The sequence below is a fragment of the Chiroxiphia lanceolata genome, chromosome 28 (assembly GCF_009829145.1).
Source record: "Chiroxiphia lanceolata isolate bChiLan1 chromosome 28, bChiLan1.pri, whole genome shotgun sequence".
In the NCBI taxonomy this organism is placed as follows: domain Eukaryota; kingdom Metazoa; phylum Chordata; class Aves; order Passeriformes; family Pipridae; genus Chiroxiphia; species Chiroxiphia lanceolata.
Window position 1 is genome coordinate 2,740,994 of NC_045664.1, and position 18,633 is coordinate 2,759,626.

The 18,633-nt window shown below is 47.6% G+C and overlaps 1 protein-coding gene across 1 annotated transcript in view; it reads right to left on the bottom strand.

Annotated features, from left to right (window-relative positions):
- Positions 1-18,633, bottom strand: part of DOCK5 (dedicator of cytokinesis 5) — an 84,381-nt gene that overhangs the window by 4,069 nt on the left and 61,679 nt on the right. The window contains exons 39-50 of the mRNA XM_032712551.1: positions 17,807-17,896; positions 16,440-16,544; positions 14,291-14,432; positions 10,440-10,521; positions 10,173-10,257; positions 9,693-9,779; positions 9,119-9,295; positions 6,438-6,521; positions 5,369-5,506; positions 4,365-4,531; positions 3,422-3,599; positions 1,246-1,381 (exon numbers count right to left, since the gene is read on the bottom strand). Coding sequence (XP_032568442.1) covers positions 1,246-1,381; positions 3,422-3,599; positions 4,365-4,531; positions 5,369-5,506; positions 6,438-6,521; positions 9,119-9,295; positions 9,693-9,779; positions 10,173-10,257; positions 10,440-10,521; positions 14,291-14,432; positions 16,440-16,544; positions 17,807-17,896 — 1,471 coding nt within the window. The remainder of the gene's footprint in view (positions 1-1,245; positions 1,382-3,421; positions 3,600-4,364; positions 4,532-5,368; positions 5,507-6,437; positions 6,522-9,118; positions 9,296-9,692; positions 9,780-10,172; positions 10,258-10,439; positions 10,522-14,290; positions 14,433-16,439; positions 16,545-17,806; positions 17,897-18,633) is intronic.

The window sequence follows — 18,633 nt, forward strand, 5'->3', positions numbered from 1 at the left end:
TTCAGAGTATTCCTGATTTTGTGTTTCTGGTTGTCTCCTCCTCACCCCTCATGTGTATTTTTTTGGTTTAAATCCCCTCATTGCTGGTTTGGTTCATTACTGGATTCTGAATTTACATCCACACCCGACCTTCTGTTCCTTTAAAAAAAAAGCAGCAGACTGAGAAATGCAACATCCATGGACTGCCAGGGGTGACCCTGCACAGGGATCTTTACCTTGAGCCATATTGAAATGTTGCTGCAGCATTAACTGCTGGATATGCAAGGAAGGGATTCTCCCCCCCTTCTTTTTCAGGACTAGATTGTGCTATTTTGATCCATGTTTTATGTTTTGGAAACTTTCGCACGAATTATTCATTTTGCTAATTCTTGAAGATAAATTCCATCTCTTGTGGGTGTAACTTCACCAGCTCACTTTCCAAGCTGCAGAGCAAGTTCTACCAGACCTTTTTTACCACGTGATGGGAGTTTGTTCATTAATTAACAAAGCCCTCAGGGCTTGCCCAGGATATTCAGGCATCCAGCTGATCAGAACCACGTGGGATTGCTGTGGTTCCATCCCGTGAATCCACAGGAGATGTTCTTGATTTATCACCTACACTGACTGCATGTGATGTTCACCTTGAGGTTTAATATACCTTCCAGAAGTCACAGAATTCTAGAATGGTTGGGGTGGAAAGGGACCTTAAAATCCACCCAGTGCCACCCCCTGCCATGGGCAGGGACACCTTCCACTAGCCCAGGTTGCTCCAACCTGGCCTTGGGCACTTCCAGGGATCCAGGGGCAGCCACAGCTTCTCTGGGTAACCTGTGCCAGGGCCTCCCCACCCTCCCAGGGAAGGATTTCTTCCCATTATCCCATCTAACCCTTCCCTCTGGCAGTCTGAAGTTGTTCCCCCTTGTCCTGTCCCTCCATCCTTTGCCCCAAGTCTCTCTCCATCTTCCTTATACAAGTCAACACAGAAGAAACCAAGAAACAAACTGAAAAAGGTAAAACCTGTTGTCTGGAATTCCTCTGGCATCCTAATTTTAACCAGTGATCTCTAAGTGACACGGATGATCTTTGGTAACACAGCCAAATTTTGGGAGCTGACAAAAACATCCACGACCATTATCAGCTCAGAGGCACCTTCTGTGATCTAATGCAGAGCAGTTCCTCCCTTCCTCCCTCCTTCCCTCCCTTCCTCCTTCCCTCCCTGCCCAGTGTGGTTACCCCAGCAAACACAGACTCATTTCTAGGACTTACTTTGGGTCCTGGGGGTTTTGGGGGTGATGGGGGGTGGGCTTCGAGTCGACTGCTGGAGCGAAGAGCCCTGAAGCAAAGTCAGTCTGTTGTCTCCCAGCTGGAGACTCTTTGGCCTTTGTGCTTTCCCTGAAGTGCCCTGGTTGGAACAAAGGCAGACAAAACCCTTCAGAAGTCAGCCAGGTAAGAGCAGGCTGGTTGGAGAGACCTCCAAGGATTAACTAACAGGGGAAGGTGTCAGGCTGAAAAGCTGCTGCAGTTCTGTGAATAAATTTGGCAGGGCAGTGGGGGAGAAGTCTTTCCAAGAAGTAAAACACTGAAATTCTGGGTGCAGGTCAGGGCTGCTGGTGTCACCCAGCTCCTTGGGGCTGTGAAACAAGTCTATTTTAGGCTTTCCAGAGCAAATCTTTTGCATCTGGGACTTGGGAGATGTTCCAGTTCCTTCCAGTGTCATGTGTGTCCTCTGTGCTCTTCACTCCAACCACGAGGCCACAAGAGTCCAGTTCAGGAATATCAGGAACCTTTAAAATATCAGTTTGTTGTTTTACAGAGCAGGCTGTCACTTAAACACTTGATAAAACTCACTGGGCTCTTCAGAGCTCAATTCTCCATCAGTTGGATTGCTCTTTGCACAGAAGAGACCACACACTGGTGAATATAAAACATTTAAAGCCCAAATCTGCTGGACACACACAGCAAGCCTTTGCTTCCCTCTGGCTTTCCAGCTCCCACACAGCTCAGCCAAGAGCTGCATAAAATCAGCCTGTCCCATTCTTGTGCTGCACTAGAGCAGCAATAAAACCAGCTTTCTCTGAGCTTTGCAGGGCTGTAACCCTGGACTGCTCATTCCCTTCAGGGGCTGATAACACCTAGGATTTGCCCTCAGAGATGCTGGGGAGAAGGGAGGGTGGGTGCTGTGTTTGCATCTCTCAGCTCCCTGCAGTGCAAAGCCCTGGACAGACATTCCCCACTGTCCCAGCAAACCACACAAATGGGCTTTATCCCAGATATTTTCCCTCTAGTTTTAGTTAATAAAGTGATCAGCAGCTGCCAGCAGTGCCTGTGGGTTAAAGCCATTTAATCCAGCAGCAGAGGCAGAGGGGCCAGGCCTCCTGAACCACCAGCATTCCCAGCTCCCAATTTTCCTGCCCTGGAAAGCCTGTCAATACCCAGTGACACCAGCCCAGCTCCCCTTCTAATAAACATCCTGCAGCCTCCAAGTGCTGGCAGCACCACTCAGATTTGATGAGAATTCCTGAAAATGCAGGCCCTGTTCCTGCCAGATTCCGTTGGGCACTCAGAGAGAGAAAGGGAAACACAAGAATTCATGTTTGCTCATTATTTACACAGCCTGTGCTAAGTCAGATTAGTATCACTGAGCTGAAATGCTCAGGTGCCCAATTCTCTCATCCTCTGACAGTGCAGCACAGCCTTTGCATCAATCAGGATAATATTCCACGGTTCTACAGCTTTACCTGTGGGCTGAAACTTATCCCTGTGCATTAGTGATCACTGGGAATCCCACTGCCAACCCTAATCCCAACAGCTCCAAGATATTCCTCATTACAGCCTCCTGGGGGGGGATAGATTCCCTTTTATTCCTCTCCTGCAAATAATCTGCTGAAGGAATAACCCCTCTGCCCCCATGCAGGAGGGTCTGGAGCAAAGCACAGGCTGGAACAGGGTTTTCCAAGTCCCAAGCTGGTGACTTAATGAGCAGCCCATCCTTTTCACTTCCCCAGCCCATTAGACTGCTCCTCACCTCCCAGCACATTGCATTTGTGCACTGATGCCCAGTGACAGCAGCTGAACATCTGGCCTGGCAGCTGGATTCCTGACTGGGTGTCTTGCTTTGAGGCACTGGGACAGCAGGGATTGCTCCAACAAAAACAGGGGCAGCCCTAGAGGGTGCTGAGAGCATCACAAAGGCCCCTGCTCTGACCACGAGTGGGGCACTCAGCACCTCCAGGAAGCATCAGAGCCTCCTGTTTCCAGTTTGTCCCTCCAGCCAAAGCTGTGACACCGATTTTCCGCAGAAAAAAGCACGACTGGGATGAGCAAGGCTTTTGGAATCCCAACCCCTCCCACTGGTTAATGCAGCTCCCAAGGAACAGCAATGGGAACGCTCCCAATCCTCCTGCTGGGCATTGGATTCTTGCTGTCAGCATTATTGGGTTACCATTTTGGAAGTCAGTTCTGTTTCTGGCTCCTTCTCCACGATAACCTGAGACTTGCTAATGCTCCACTCCTTCCTCTTGAGTTTGCTGATCCTGTTGTCACCGTCATCCTTCACGGGCAGCTCCTCAGCTCTGGAAGATGCTGATATTCTCCTCTCCAAGAGAGGCTCCAGGATAGATCTGTGGCCCAAAAGAGGGGAAAAAACACGAGTCCATCAGACCTTTCAAGGGCTGTTTGTTAAAAAGCTGCCACCTCTTAGTTTCCATGAGATTACTGGGAAAAACTGAATGATGAACATGGATTTTTCAGCAAGATTTGTGCTGGGTTACCCCAGAAATTCTGAGTATTATGTCTTAGGTCTAATGAGATCTGTAAAACCACATCATGTAATGTGTAATAATGACTGTAAAGTGTGATCTGCTTGCAGAGGGAGCCAGACCTTCATTTTATGCTGAGCCCTGCACTGCCCTTCAGCAAGTCCCCTAAACCCTCCTGCTTATCACAGCTGTAAATTAAATGTCCAGAGAAGTAAAACCAGGGAATGTTTCCCTGTGTGGCAGCTCCAATTCCATGGATGCAGCTGCAAACAGGGTGGAAACATGTCCTGTGTGACTTACTCACCTCTTTGCTGACCACACCAAAATAAACCACCCTGCAGTGCCTTACACCTCCTGTTTTCCCAGGAAGCAGAGACAATGTGTGTGTCTGAAATACACCCCATCCCTCTTCAGTGCCAGGCAAATAATTTGGACAGCAGCTGTGGGTTCAATCCCCAGAATTATCATCCCTATTTGTGCCCCAAACTCCCTGCCTATAAAACGGAGCAATATTACAATTTTTCAATGTGTGTTACTAGGGAATAAACTTTGATTTTAAGAGTAACTAAAATCCTTGCAAAGGCATTTTTGCAGTGCTGTAAATCAGGGGGAAAGGCTGGTACTGACCCATCCGAGCCTGGCCTGGAGGAGGTGCTGTCAGAGGAGGTGGAGGAGGTGGAGACCACGGAGGAGGCCACGGAGGTGACCGAGAGCCTCCTGAGGGTGGAGGACATGATGTAGGGCAGCACCACAGAGCCAGACCTGCTGGGCTTCCTCTCGGTCAGGGAGGGGGGCTGCAGGCAAAAACAGGGCTGAGAAACCACACAGTCAGAGAATCACAGAATCAAAGAATCAGCTGGGTTGGAAAGGACATCCAAGATCATCCAGTCCAACCCTTGATCCAACCGCACCGTGGTTCCCAGCCCATAGCACTGATGCCACATCCAGGCTCTGCTTAAACCCCTCCAGGGACAGGGACTCCACCCTCTCCCTGGGCAGCCCATTCCAAGGGCTGATCCCTCTCTCTGGGAAGAACTTCTTCCCCATGGCCAACCTAAACCTGCCCTGGGGCAGCTCCAGGCTGTGCCCTCTTGTCCTACTGCTGGTTCCTGGCAGCAGAGCCCGACCCCCCCCGGCTCCCCCCTCCTGGCAGGGAGCTGCAGAGAGTGAGAAGGTCTCCCCTGAGCCTCCTCCTCTCCAGGTTGAGCTCCCTCAGCTGCTCCTCACAGCACTTGTGCTCCAGTCCCTTCCCCAGCCTCGTTGCTCTTCTCTGCACCTGCTCCAGCCCCTCAATGTCCTTCCTGAGCTGAGGGCCCAGAACTGGACACAGCACTCCAGGGGTGGCCTCACCAGTGCTGAGTCCAGGGCAAGAATCCCTTCCTTGGACCTGTTGGCCACACTGTTCCTGAGCCAGGCCAGGATCCATTGGCCTTCTTGTCCCCCTGGGCACACTCTGGCTCCTGTTCAGCTTCCTGTCCATCCCCACTCCCAGCTCCCTTCCTGCCTGGCTGCTCTCCAGCCACTCCGTGCCCAGCCTGTGGGGCTCTAGGATGCAAATCCCAGCTCACAGAGGGGAAAAGTGCGATGTGGATGCTTTGGAGGCAAAGCACTGCCCAGCCAGGCTGGCTCACCAGGGTGATGACCCCGTACTGCTTCTCCACCTTCCTCCTGAGCTCCCGGAAACAGCCCGTGAGCCGCTCGTGCAGCGGCCTCAGCTGCTCCGTCAGCTTCTCCCCGTGGATCCGGATCCCCTCCGCCAGCAGGGGCATCTGCAGGGAGGGGAAAAATGCAGTTCCAAGAAGATCAATCAGCCCTGCTGCTCCAGGAAGGGGTTTTCATGGAATCACAGAATCAGCTGGGTTGGAAGGGACCTCCGAGATCATCGAGTCCAACCCTTGGTCCAACCCCGCCGTGGTTCCCAGTCCATGGCACTGATGCCACATCCAGGCTCAAAATGTTCAGTGCACTTAAAGGACTTAAATCAACGTGTTTTGGGTTTGAAGAGGCAAAACTAAGCAGTGATGAGGCAAGGAAGCTCAGCTACTGACCTGTGGCTCTCAAACCTGACAGTGTGAGCTCCAGGTGCTCAAAAATATTTCCATTTTCCCCACTTATATCCACGGTTCCAAGGCCAGGTTGGAGCAACCTGGGCTCGTGGAAGGTGTCCCTGCCCATGGCAGGGGGTGGAATGAGAGGGGCTTTAAAGTCCACCCCCAACTCAACCCATTCCATGATTCCCTCTTGCCCCCTCAGGTTCCTTATTCTGCTTTGGAAAAATGCCATGTTTAAATGTCAGAGCACCACTTCTCAGCCCCCAGGGCTGTGGGACTGTGAGGTGGCTTTAACCACCCTCTGCTGGGTGGGAATATGTAAAATGTCACAGGATGCCACTTGCACCCCAGGAAAACCAGGCAATTTTCACCTCCCTGAGGGTCAAACCACACCAATTCCAATGATTTCAAGACAAGGTACCAGATATTTGGATCCTCAGGAGGGAAAAGCCCCCACCACCTTGGCAAATATTCCAGAGTAACACAAAGCACGTGGAATATTTTAGGCCACAATTTCAGGATGCAGCAGTTCCCTTAAAATAAAAAGCAACTGGGCACTGTCCAGATTCTCTCTCTGTGAAAAAAATGAGGATGAAAAAACCTCTGCCCTCCCACATGGTGCTCCCCCAGTCCTTCCCCACTTCCAGACCTGGATGGCGATTTGTTGCTTCAGCAGCTCGATTTTATCTTGATCTTCAGGATGTTCCTGAAGATACTTCTCAGTGAAAAAGGCCTGGAAGCAAAGAGAGAACATGAAAAAGGTGATACAAACACCACCCTGCTTTCCCAGGGGAAGATCCCTGGGATTCAGAAGCAATTCACTGCCATTATTCCTCATATTATGCCAGATTTTGCCACCTCCCTGCCACCGAGCTGAGGGAAAAAGAACCAGGGTTATTTGTGGAGAAATGGGGGGAAAAGGGCTTTTTTTGCTTCCATAAGTAATAATTTCAGTGAAACATATATTTTAAAAAGTTACTCCATCAGAAAGTCTTACTCAATTCCAACTCCCTCCTCATAAACAGTGTTGATTGGAATAACCCAGGTTACATTAATTCTCCCTTCAGCATGAGGAGCAGACCCAAAATCTTGATTTTTCACCTCAAAAAGCTTCTAGTTTTCAGCAGCCAGGGACACCCCAGACCTGCTCCAAGGTGACCTGCTCCAATTCCCTTCAGCTTTGGGATTTAAGCCCTTAAATCCAACCTTTTCACCTGGGACTTGTTACAAAGACTCAGTAGAAATATATAAAGCCTCTGTTGAGGTTTGGGCTCAACAAAGCACCTTTAGTCTCCACTTCTCCTGGGTTTACCTTTAATCACCACAACCTGGTCTTGGTTTAAAGCTGAACAAAAAAAAATCCACTTTCCTGGACTGAAGCCTTAAAATTGTGCCAATTCCCAGGATGTGCTGCAGTGTCCCATTGGAAAGGATCACAATTCTGGGTCAGAAATGTTTCATTTTTCTTTTTTTTGCCTAGATAAAATCCCTAATCATTTTTTAATTTGGCTTTGAAATGCCTCCCTGAACTATTTCAGCCTCTGAATGTGCATTTTTCCTCCTGTGTCCCATTAACTGGACTGTGTGGACAAGTGTTTATAGGGCTGGGGTATGATCCCAAAAAGGCTGATGGCAGGAGGAGGTGAGCCTGGGAAAGGGCTGCTGGGGAGGTCCCAGAGGAATTGTCTTGAAAGTGTTCAATTATTGCAAGAAGAAAGATGTTAAAAACGCAGACTTTGGCTTTTTGGCTCCAGTGGAACAATTAAAATTCGAGATTTGAGCCGCCCACAAAAGCCAAATGTTCTGATCTTCAGCTGAAATGGGAAAATATGAACCAGAAATGAGTATTTCCAGATGTGGTCACGGATACTTTGTGTTTCCTGGTTTTAACTGCTTTCCCCCTTTCGTAATTCTACACTTTCTGTCAACCTTAATTCATAAAATGGGAGGATTTAGGGCCAAATTCAGCCTGGCAAAGTGTGCAAGTCCTCTGGAATGAGCAGAGTTAGACCCTGGATAAATCAGCCCCTCTCCCATTTAACTTGTGCTCTTCATTCCATGTGACTGCAACATATCTGAGAAGGATCAAACATGTTTTAACACCATCCCTTCAGTTTAGGGAAATAAGCACTAGATTTTTGGGCTGGGAATGTCACCAGTAGGGTGCTGGGAATCAACAGCTTCAATTAAACATCCCAAAAAAAAGAAAGAACCTACTCTGGGGTCAGCTGGATAAACCCAGGGAGGAAATAGTGCTTTTTTCCCCTGAAATATTTGCTTTTTGCTGCGAGACTCCAAACACAGATAATTTGCTGGCAAGAGAAATCCTAATTTTCCTTCACATTAATAATACAAGGGAGAATAATACAAGTTTTTAAGCCTTTCTTTGCCACCTGCCCCGTGCTCTGTGCCCCCTGAGACAGGAGCAGGTTGTTGTCACCCCTGGAAAGGAGGCCCAGGAGAGCTGGATCATCCCCCCCCAGGGCAATGCACAGCACCAAAACTAAACACTGCAAAGGTTTTCCATCTTGCAGGCAGTGGGAATCTCTGCTCTTTTGTTCTTTCCTGCTCCTCTCTGAGCTCTGAACACACGGCCACGGGATGTGCCGTGGCTGGGGAACAGCTGGAAGCTCAGCTGAACCTCCCAGGTTTCCACCCAGCTCTTCAGCACTGCAGAGGTCACGGGGCTGAGCTCCACATCAGAGGAACATGGAATGGTTTGGGTTGGAAAGGCTCTTCCAGATCAATTCATTCCACCCCCCGTCTCTGAGCCGCCTGCTTGTGAAGTGACCAGAATTTCCAGGGCTCAAACCTCCTGGAAAAGTCTCCTCCTGGAAGCCCAGAGGGGAATTTAACTTTGTCCAGGCTGGTCTCGAGGGGAAGCACCAGGATCTGAGAGCCTTTGAGGGAGGAATGAAACCAGGTGAAAGAAACACAACTTCACCTTTTCTCATGGAATGGTTTGGGTGGGAAGGGACCTTAAAGATCCCTAAAACCCCTGTGCCATGGGCAGGGACACCTTCCACCAGCCCAGGTTGATCCAAGGGCTGGGGCTGGGGCAGCCACAGCTTCTCTGGGTAACCTCAGGGTCTCCCACCCTCAGAAGGCAGAATTTCCTCCTAATATCTAATCTAAACCTGCCCTTCTACAGCTTCAGGCCATTCCCCTTGTCCTGTCCCTCCATCCCTTGTCCCCTCTCCAGCTCTCCTGGAGCCCCTTTAGGCCCTGCAAAGGGCTCTCAGGTCTTTCCTGGGGCTTTCCCTTCTCCAGGTGAACCCCCCCAGCTCTCCCAGCCTGGCTCCAGAACCCTGGAGGTTTCCTGAGCAAGACCTTTTCATAGTTGGTGTATCCCCCCATCACGGCCGGGTCCACGATCCCGTTGAGGAGCATGGACAAGGGGTGCACAGGGAGGCTCCTGTCCCAGATGTGCTGCTGGACAATGTTGGTGATCTTCTCGTTGGTCAGCTCCATGGTTTCTATGGCATTCTCCAAGGGGCTGATCTCTTCCTGATGGAGACAAAAAACCCAGAAGAAACCAGATCAGAATAATAACCATCCTTCCCTGTGAGGGTGGGGAAGGGGTGGGATGGAATTCCCACAGAAGCTGGATCCCTGGAGTGTCCAAGGCCAGGCTGGATCAGCCTTGGAGCAACCTGGGCTAGGGGAAGGTGTCCCTGCCCATGGCAGGGAGTGGCACTGGATGGGCTTTAAGGTCCCTTCCAACCCAAACCATCCCAGGATTCCACGGGTCTGTGATTTATTCCTCCCCACTGAATATAAAATTAAGGAATTTAAATTACTGGTGTGCCACATCCAGCGGGGGAAGGACTGGCAATCCTAACTGTTCCAAGGGATTCCTGGAGGGATTGGAGGGCAGGAGATGCAGCCCCAACACAGAACTCACCGTGGTGACCTGCTTGACCTCAAACCACTTGAGGATGCCTGGGAATGAATAAGCTGTGGTGTAGGTTGTCCTTTCTATCCACATGGTCTGGTCAAGAGAAGGAAAAAAAAAAAACACCAAGGTGTAAGGAAAATATTGGTCTTGCAATTCAATTCTCCCCCGTGGAGGGTGAGGCTCCCAGAACAGGCTTGGCAGGACCTTCCCCAACCCTTCTCACCTGCACTAAGTGGGAGGGAGCCCCTTGCTGTGCTCTGTGGGAAGCTGGGGCTGCACAGCTCAGTATTTATGGATTCTGATGGATTCTGAAGGTTAAAACTCCAGCTCTGGAGCCCTTTGACACCAACACCCTGGCAAAGATTGCAGTGCCAAAGACAGCCCCTTTTTTTTTACTCCAACCTTTTAATACCAAACCTCCCCGACCATTTTGACAGTTTTGGTCAAAATGCCCCCAACAAAACAAACAAAAGGCAAAGGACTCACAGCAAACTCATTGTCTGGATCTTTCTCTCCCTTCCTGACAGGTCTGGAGTGTGTGAATTGCTGCACCTCATTTGCTCTGTAGTAGCTGGAAAGCAGCAGAGTAAACACTGAGTTTCCTCAACTCCCACCCTCCTTTGCAGAAATATTCAACTCTTTCTTCTCACAACTGGATATTAAACAAATTTACACCAGGCACAAAGGCATTGTGCCTAAGTTAGTTGGGGAAAATACAAAGGAAATGTCGAGGGGAAAAAGAAAAGGAATTACTTTAGGATCTGTTCAGGGACAGGTTTATCTTTGTAATTAGGTGGCAGGTTCATCACAGGCTTCACAATAAAGCACTGAACATCTGAGCAGCTCTAGTTAAGGATGAAAAACCAGGAATCCTTTTGGGAAAACAGGAGAGCCAGAGAAACACCCTCCCTGTTTTCAGCAAGTGTCAGGATTCCCCACAATTCCCTGTGCTCTTGTCGAGTTTGAAGGAAAATACCAGTTCATCACAAATCCCAGGCATTGCATTGCATCTTGTAGTTTGTAGGATTAAAAGCCCATCAAGATAAGGGTTGTACTTATCCCAGAATCATGGAATGGTTTGGGTTGGAAGGCACCTTAAAGCCCATCCAGTGCCACGGGCAGGGACACCTTCCACTATCCCAGGTTGCTCCAAGCCCTGTCCAGCCTGGCCTTGGACACTTCCAAGTATTGAAATTCCCTGGTGAAATGCTTGGGAAGCCTCAGAAATTGCTGATTTCTACTCTGGGAAACAAGAAAAAAGGAAAGCAGGATTCTGTCCTGGGTTCTGCAAGGGATGGATGTGGCTCTTCTCTCCCACCCCCAGTGATTTATCAGACTCTGCCAGCACAGTGGGGCTGCCCCTCCTTCCCTCCCACTTTTTAAATGAATAACTTTTAAATAATTCATAAATCCAACCCAAGAAAAGAACTGGTTTTAATCAAGGAACAGCTACTTCACCTCCACAGCTTTTGCACCTGTGAACCACCACAGACATCAAAAAAATCAGTAACAGTATCCCCAAGCACAACAGCTCCTCCAAAATTCTGTTGGAAGGACCGTGCTGAGGCTTCACAGAAGGAAAAACCCTGGATGGCAAAGCAAAGCTGAAGGAATTCGACCTCCATTAGCAGATTACTTCTGGGAATCACCTGCCAACTGCCCCCTGAAGGGGCCCTGTGGGTCAAAGCAGCCCCCACACATCCTTCCCTTCACTGAGGGTACTTCTGAGGAGTGTTTGGAAAGCCAAAGCAAGGTCATCCTGCCCGCTCTGAGGAGCCAGCTGGATCCCTGCCAAAGCTGAGCCCAACCCACATTAGATCAAGCTCTGAGCCCCAGCTAATTCCTCCTCTCTCTCAGGAGAGCTTATTAGCCCGGGCTCTGTGCCAGGATGAGCATCCACATGCTCCCAGTCCCAAACTGGTGCATGACTGGTCTGCTGGAGGCTCTAAAGGCCTGAGACTGTGCCCAGCTCCCAGGGCACTGTCAGCAAAGCAAAAGAACACGTTGTTTTATCACAAAGCAGCAACAAAACCAGACCAAACAGAAGGAAAAAAGAGCCCGAGACAAAGGAGGGTAAAAAAGCCTGAAATGAAGGCAAACTACAGAGCCACCAAGGTCTGCCTGACACAACACTGAGCTGGGCACTGAGACTCCTCATCTTCTCTGAAGGTGTTTGGAGGAGGCTGGGAGGAACCTGTCCCAAATCCAAGCTGTGCAGCTGCTCCCCTTCCTCGTGGGGTTGTGCCAGAGCCCCGGAACCAAACAGCCCCCAAGCTTTTGGTAGAGTTCAGATCTGCATCCAAACTTGTGCAGTTCAGGTTCATCCGGAGCCAAAAACATTAGAACAAACACAAACAGATGCAAAGGAAGTAGCTGAAACAAAGCAGCAACAGAAGAGGCATTTTTGATACCAAGTTTGCTCTTGACTGAATTTTAATTTCCTCTGTGGATTCAGTGCTTGGCAGGATTATTGCAAGGGAAGCATCTGGTATCACTGCTTGAGCTGTGCCTCTGTGCACAGGATTTTGAGGCCAAAATGGACCATCAGATGCTCCAGTCTGGCCCAGGAACTTGGTTTTTCCTGCTGTTGGTCTGCCAGGAGCACCCCTGACACTGCCTGGAGTCACGAGCAGGGATGTGAAGCATCTTCACCAGGTTGCACTGGGTCATGCTCACAGTGAAGAGGATCTTAAGCCTACTGGGGTGCTGGGACACAGCCTGGAGCTCCACCAGCAGAGAGGCAAAAGAATAAGAATTAAACAATACTAAGAAGAAAAAACAAATAAGAGTAAAAAAAAAAAAAAAAAGAATAAACCTCAATACAAATCAAAACCAGTATGAATAAAAGCCAACAAGAATAAAAACCAATAAGAATAAAAGTCAAGAATAAAAAACAAGAATAAAACCCAATAGGAATAAAAACAATAAGGATAAAAATATGAATAAAAAATAAGAAAAAGGACAAACCCCAACGAGGACAAACCCCAACGAGGACAAACCCCAACGAGGACAAACCCCAACGAGGACAAACCCCAACGAGGACAAACCCCAACGAGGACAAACCCCAACGAGGACAAACCCCAACGAGGACAAACCCCAACGAGGACAAACCCCAACGAGGACAAACCCCAACGAGGACAAACCCCAACGAGGACAAACCCCAACGAGGACAAAACCCCAACGAGGACAAACCCCAACGAGGACAAACCCCAACGAGGACAAACCCCAACGAGGACAAACCCCAACGAGGACAAACCCCAACAAGGACAAACCCCAACAAGGACAAAACCCCAACAAGGACAAACCCCAACAAGGACAAACCCCAACAAGGACAAAACCCCAACAAGGACAAAACCCCAACAAGGACAAAACCCCAACAAGGACAAAACCCCAACAAGGACAAAACCCCAACAAGGACAAACCCCAACAAGGACAAACCCCAACAAGAGCTGTTCATCCAACAACTTTCATGACATCATCACTTCACACTTCTTACAAAGTGACTTCTAGGGGTAAAACCCCAAAACCCAGCCAGTGTATAAAAGCTGATGAAGTGCAGGCAGGAAGGGATCACCCTTCCCTTTCCATCCCACTTCCACTGTCATCATTTCACCTCTTCCACCCAGCAATTCCCAGTGGGATCACCCACAACCACCAGCACCACCTGGGAAAGAGCCCAAGAAACCCTCCCCTGTGATGCCTTAAGATCCTCTTGGTTTTTCTGATTTCTTCCTAATTTTTATAAACTTTTAAATATATTTTTATATATTATTATATATTATATATATATTTTTATATATTTATATATATTATATATTTTCATATATTATATATTTTTATATATTATATATTTTTATATAATATTTATATAATTTTTATAAGTAGTTATATAGTTATATAGTTTAGAAGCAGCAACCCTGATTCACTTACCCTTAGCACAGAAACTACACACATTCCCCCACCCCATCACCCCATTCCATGCTCCCACATCATTATCCCCTGAATTCCAGTGGAAAATGTTTAGTCTCTCTTTGAGAGAGTTTAGAGAACACTTGTACCTTGGCCTGAACTGCAAGAGTACAGTCAAGAACTGGGTGAACCCGAAGGAGATGATGATGAAGAAGGGGTCTCAAAAAGCCCCCCAGCCCCAATTCCCAAGGGGCATGACCACCAGGAGGGTGGTCCAGGGCAAAAGCCTGGCACTGGACAAGCAATATTATAAATTGTACCATCTGGACAGAGGAGGAGTGTGTGCCTTGTAATCTCTATGCCTCAGAGGCACAAATTAAAATCCTTATCTCATCTCACCTCCCAAACTAACTTGCCTCGGAGTTTTTTCTTCCTCCCTGCATTTTCTTCAGGCAACACCTGCAACCTGTTCTGGGTTCACCCAGACAACAGCTTGGTTAACCCTGACAGCACCAAGCTGCCCCTCTTCTTCCAGCCTCTTTAAATTCCCTGCTACAACTCCAGATATCCCGATTTTTGTGCCTTCCAAGCCCCCCACTGGAGCAACGAGCTCCTTGCTTATTATTGCTGGAGACCCTCTCTAGGAAAGAGGCAGCTCTTGAAGGTGCCCAAAACTCATCAGAAGCAAAAGATACACTGTTTAGGAGAAGCTTTGATGTCTTCCCCTGGAGGGGCAGTGCTGGTCATCTTCTCAGCACTGGGGAACTGGGTCAGCAGCTTCAGGTTGAAGTCCTCCCTCCGCTCGTACTCCTTGCCACGGTAGATAAAGATTTTATTCTGGGGGGAGGAGAGGAAAAAAAGAGAATGAGAACGAGCTGCCAAACACCCCCAGAGCAGTCTCAGAGGTCTGGTCGATGGGAAGGGATGGGTTTGAAGCTCGACAGACAGAAGAGGTGAGGGAAGGAAGGGGTTGGAGTGAGAGCTCAGCAGCTCTGGGGAGGCAAGGCCTGGCAAAGGGAACCTCAGGCTTGCCTACAAAATACACACAGGATCAGAGAATAGTTTGAATTAGAAGGGACCCTTTAGTTTGAATTAGAAGGGACCCTTTAGCTTGAATTAGAAGGGACCCTTTAGCTTGAATTAGAAGGGACCTTTTAGCTTGAATTAGAAGGGACCCTTTAGCTTGAATTAGAAGGGACCCTTTAGCTTGAATTAGAAGGGACCCTTTAGCTTGAATTAGAAGGGATCCTTTAGTATGAATTAGAAGGGATCCTTTAGTATGAATTAGAAGGGATCCTTTAGTTTGAATAGAAGGGATCCTTTAGTTTGAATTAGAAGGGACCCTTTAGTTTGAATTGAAGGGATCTTTTAGTTTGAATTAGAAGGGATCCTTCAGTTTGATTTGAAGGGATCCTTTAGTTTGAATTAGAAGGGATCCTTTAGTTTGAACTAGAAGGGACCCTTTAGTTTGAACTAGAAGGGACCCTTTAGTTTGAACTAGAAGGGATCCTTTAGTTTGAACTAGAAGGGACCCTTTAGTTTGAACTAGAAGGGACCCTTTAGTTTGAACTAGAAGGGACCCTTTAGTTTGAACTAGAAGGGACCCTTTAGTTTGAACTAGAAGGGACCCTTTAGTCTGAATTAGAAGGGACCCTTTAGTCTGAATTAGAAGGGATCCTTTAGTCTGAATTAGAAGGGACCCTTTGGTTTGAATTAGAAGGGATCCTTTAGTCTGAATTAGAAGGGATCCTTTAGTCTGAATGAGAAGGGATCCTTTATAAGTCACCTAGTCCAACCCCCCTGCAATGAGCAGGGACATCCTCAACTCCATCCCATCGTGTTCATATCCTCACAAACTCATGCAGGTGTCACTGAGCTGCCTCTGCTTTCCAGCACCCCAAGAACTCCCACAGGGACTGGTTTTCAGCAAGAGAACACTTGTGCCAGAAAGTTCTTTAATGCAGGGAGCTGGTCCCTGAGCCCACTGGTGGTGGGAGTGACCTGAGGGACCTCCCTGTGCACAGACAGGAGTTTTCCCTGGCCCATCCCTGACTCCCTTCTCTCCATCACCCAAATGTCCAGCCCTGGCAGTTTTGCTCAACAGACCAAACACCAGCCCATGGTCAATTATTTTTCCAGCCTGTCCACCTGGCTGTGGTGCTTTGTGGAAGGGAAGGACCCAAAAACATGCCCTGGAGGCCAAAGCCTTCTATGCCATTCCATCACACAGCTCTAATTAAACACTCTCCTCTTTCATTGAGCTTGGATTCCACTGAAGGCCAGAACTTCAAACAGCTCCAGCCCGAGAATGTAAATATTCCTGAATTTTCAATAACAGCCAGGAATATTCTCTGGCATGCCCATGGGACTCATCATGTGCTGCAGCACATGCTCAGCACCTGCCTCAGACAAGAAGCACCTTTGCACTTTAATTCCTCTGCGTGGGACAAACTCTCATTGATGTGCCTGAGCACTGGAATGATCCACGCCTGAAAATCAGGCTGATCCAGGCTGGAAAGCTACAGGATAAATTCTTCCCAGGCTAAACATTCCCTAACAGCAACACTCCCATGTCAGATGGCACCAGTACAAAAGGAAGAGTCTGTTTAAATCCACGTCAGGACAAACCCTACTGCAACACTCTATTAGGAACACACATAATTTCATCTCTTAATTGTCTCTTTCTAGACACTGAAATGCTCTGAAATACCTGAGGGATTTAGATGTGTCAGTGACATGCAAAGGAAAAGGAGTTTACCCTCGAATTCTCTTGGTATCTGGGCAAAAGTTGGGATTTTTGGGATCCCCAGCACTGCAGGGGAGGGAGTGTTGAAGAATTCTTACCCGGAGGAAAGAGGGGAAACCCTGCCCATAGTATCCAACAGCAAAGTACTCTGGCTGAGGCCTCATTGCCTTCATGATATTCTCATAAAAAGTAGCTCTTTTTTTCTGGAAAATAAAAAAAAAGTAACTCTTTTCTTCTGGGAAAAAATTAGCTTTTTTTTTTCTGGAAAAAAACAACAACAACAAACTTTTTTTCCTGGAAAATAATGAAAAAAAAAAAAGTAGCTCTTTTTTTCTGGAAAATAAAAAAAGTAACTCTTTTTTTTCTAGAAGATAAAAAAACCCACACCACATTTTCCCTCTGGACACTGCCAGGCTGGAGCTCCCAGCAGCTCCCCCCGACAGAATGCATTTTACAATTTGCCTTTTGGATCCACTCTCTGCTGCTTGTCCATTTACTTGATTAAATATTTGGTTTGTCTGGACCAGAATCAAGTTCATTTCCTGGTCTGCAGACGTTGAGAACGATGCCATGGCTTTTAGGATTCCAGAAGGATACTTGAAATCCTTAACTGCCTGAAAGCCAATTAAATATAAATATATTCTGAAGCTGAGCAGGCACAAATGGTGACAAATGTCAGAGAACTGGCAGAAATAAAACTGGGCAGATGATCCTCCTGTGAAAGAACATAAAGACCATCTGGTTCCACCTTTAATTACTAAAAAATGTAATTCAGAACCAAGAGGATTCTGTAGTTCTGTGTTTTCACACAGCAGTTTTACCACAGAAGTAACAACAAGGTGATGAGATTTAGGGAGCCTGAAAATACACCTTGCAAATGTTGCTTTATTTGATTAACAGCAAGAATTCTAAACATCTGCCCATGGTATTATTATGCTAACTAGGAGGTCAAAACCTACTTAAAAACCCTATAAAAACATTATTCTAATATTAAAAACCATGGAGGTTACGTTGGTTTGTTTGTCTTTAACATAAATGTATTTTAGGCTTATGCTGCTCAACAATATTAATTTAAACAGTTGGTTTGTCTTTAACATAAATGTGTTTTAGGCTTATGCTGCTCAACAAGATTAATTTAAACAGTTGGTTTGTCTTTAACATAAATGTATTTTAGTCTTATGCTGCTCAACAATATTAATTTAAGCAGTTGGGAATGATGTTGGTTTGTCTTTAACATAAATGTATTTTAGGCTTATGCTGCTCAATACTATTAATTTAAACAGTTGGTTTGTCTTTAACATAAATGTATTTTAGGCTTATCCTGCTCAATAACATTAATTTAAGCAGCCCAGGGTTATGTTGCTTTGCTTGTCTTTAACATAAATGCATTTTAGGCTAATCCTGCCCAACAAGATTAATTCAAGCAACGAGCAGCCTGCTGAAAAAAGAGGAAAAAAAGTCTTACCAGGAGATTCCCAAGCCCCTCATAATCAAAGACCTTGTTTTCATACATGTCAGCCAACTCCTTGCTCAGCTGGATGGCTTTTTCCCACATCTCCACGGAGGGTGAAGGGAGGCAGGAGGGGGAAGAAGAGCACAAATAACATAAAAGACTCAGTTAAAAGCATCCATGAGCACAGACAGGTGAACAGAGCTGCAGCTGATTTCCAGCCAGGCAGGACTTTCATGCCCTGCCAGCTCTCCCCCAGCCCCTGGGATGTGCATTTTTGGCAGAGATTGTTACAGTCAGAGAGCTGCTCTTTTGTGGGTCTGAAAGGCATTTACAGAGCGAGGTTTCCACTGGAATCCCACAGGGAAAACTCAGGCACAGGGAGGTGCAGGGACAAGTCTAAACAGGGAAGAGAAGCCCAGGTGGTCTCTTCCTACAGCAGCACTTCAACAGGTTTCCTTGGCTTTGTCTCATCACAGAATCATGGGATGAGTTTGGGTCGGAAGGGATCTTAGAGATCATTTAATTCCACCCCCAGGTTGCTCCAACCCCCGGCCTTGGAACCTCCAGGGATGGGGCAGCCACAGCCTCTCTGGGAATTCCATCCCAGCCCCTCACAGGGAACAATTCCTTCCCACTACCCATCCCAAAGCTCTCATCTTTCACCTTAAATCCATCCCAAGGAGACATTTAGCCCCGGGAGAAGCACCTCTCCAAAGTGCAGCCACGCAGGGTCAGCATCAGCAGACAATGCCAGAAACCTCACAGACATTCCCCAGGAAAAGGAGGAAAACCCCTCCAGTTTTCTCTCACACCCAGTATCCTGAACAGGCTTCATTTTC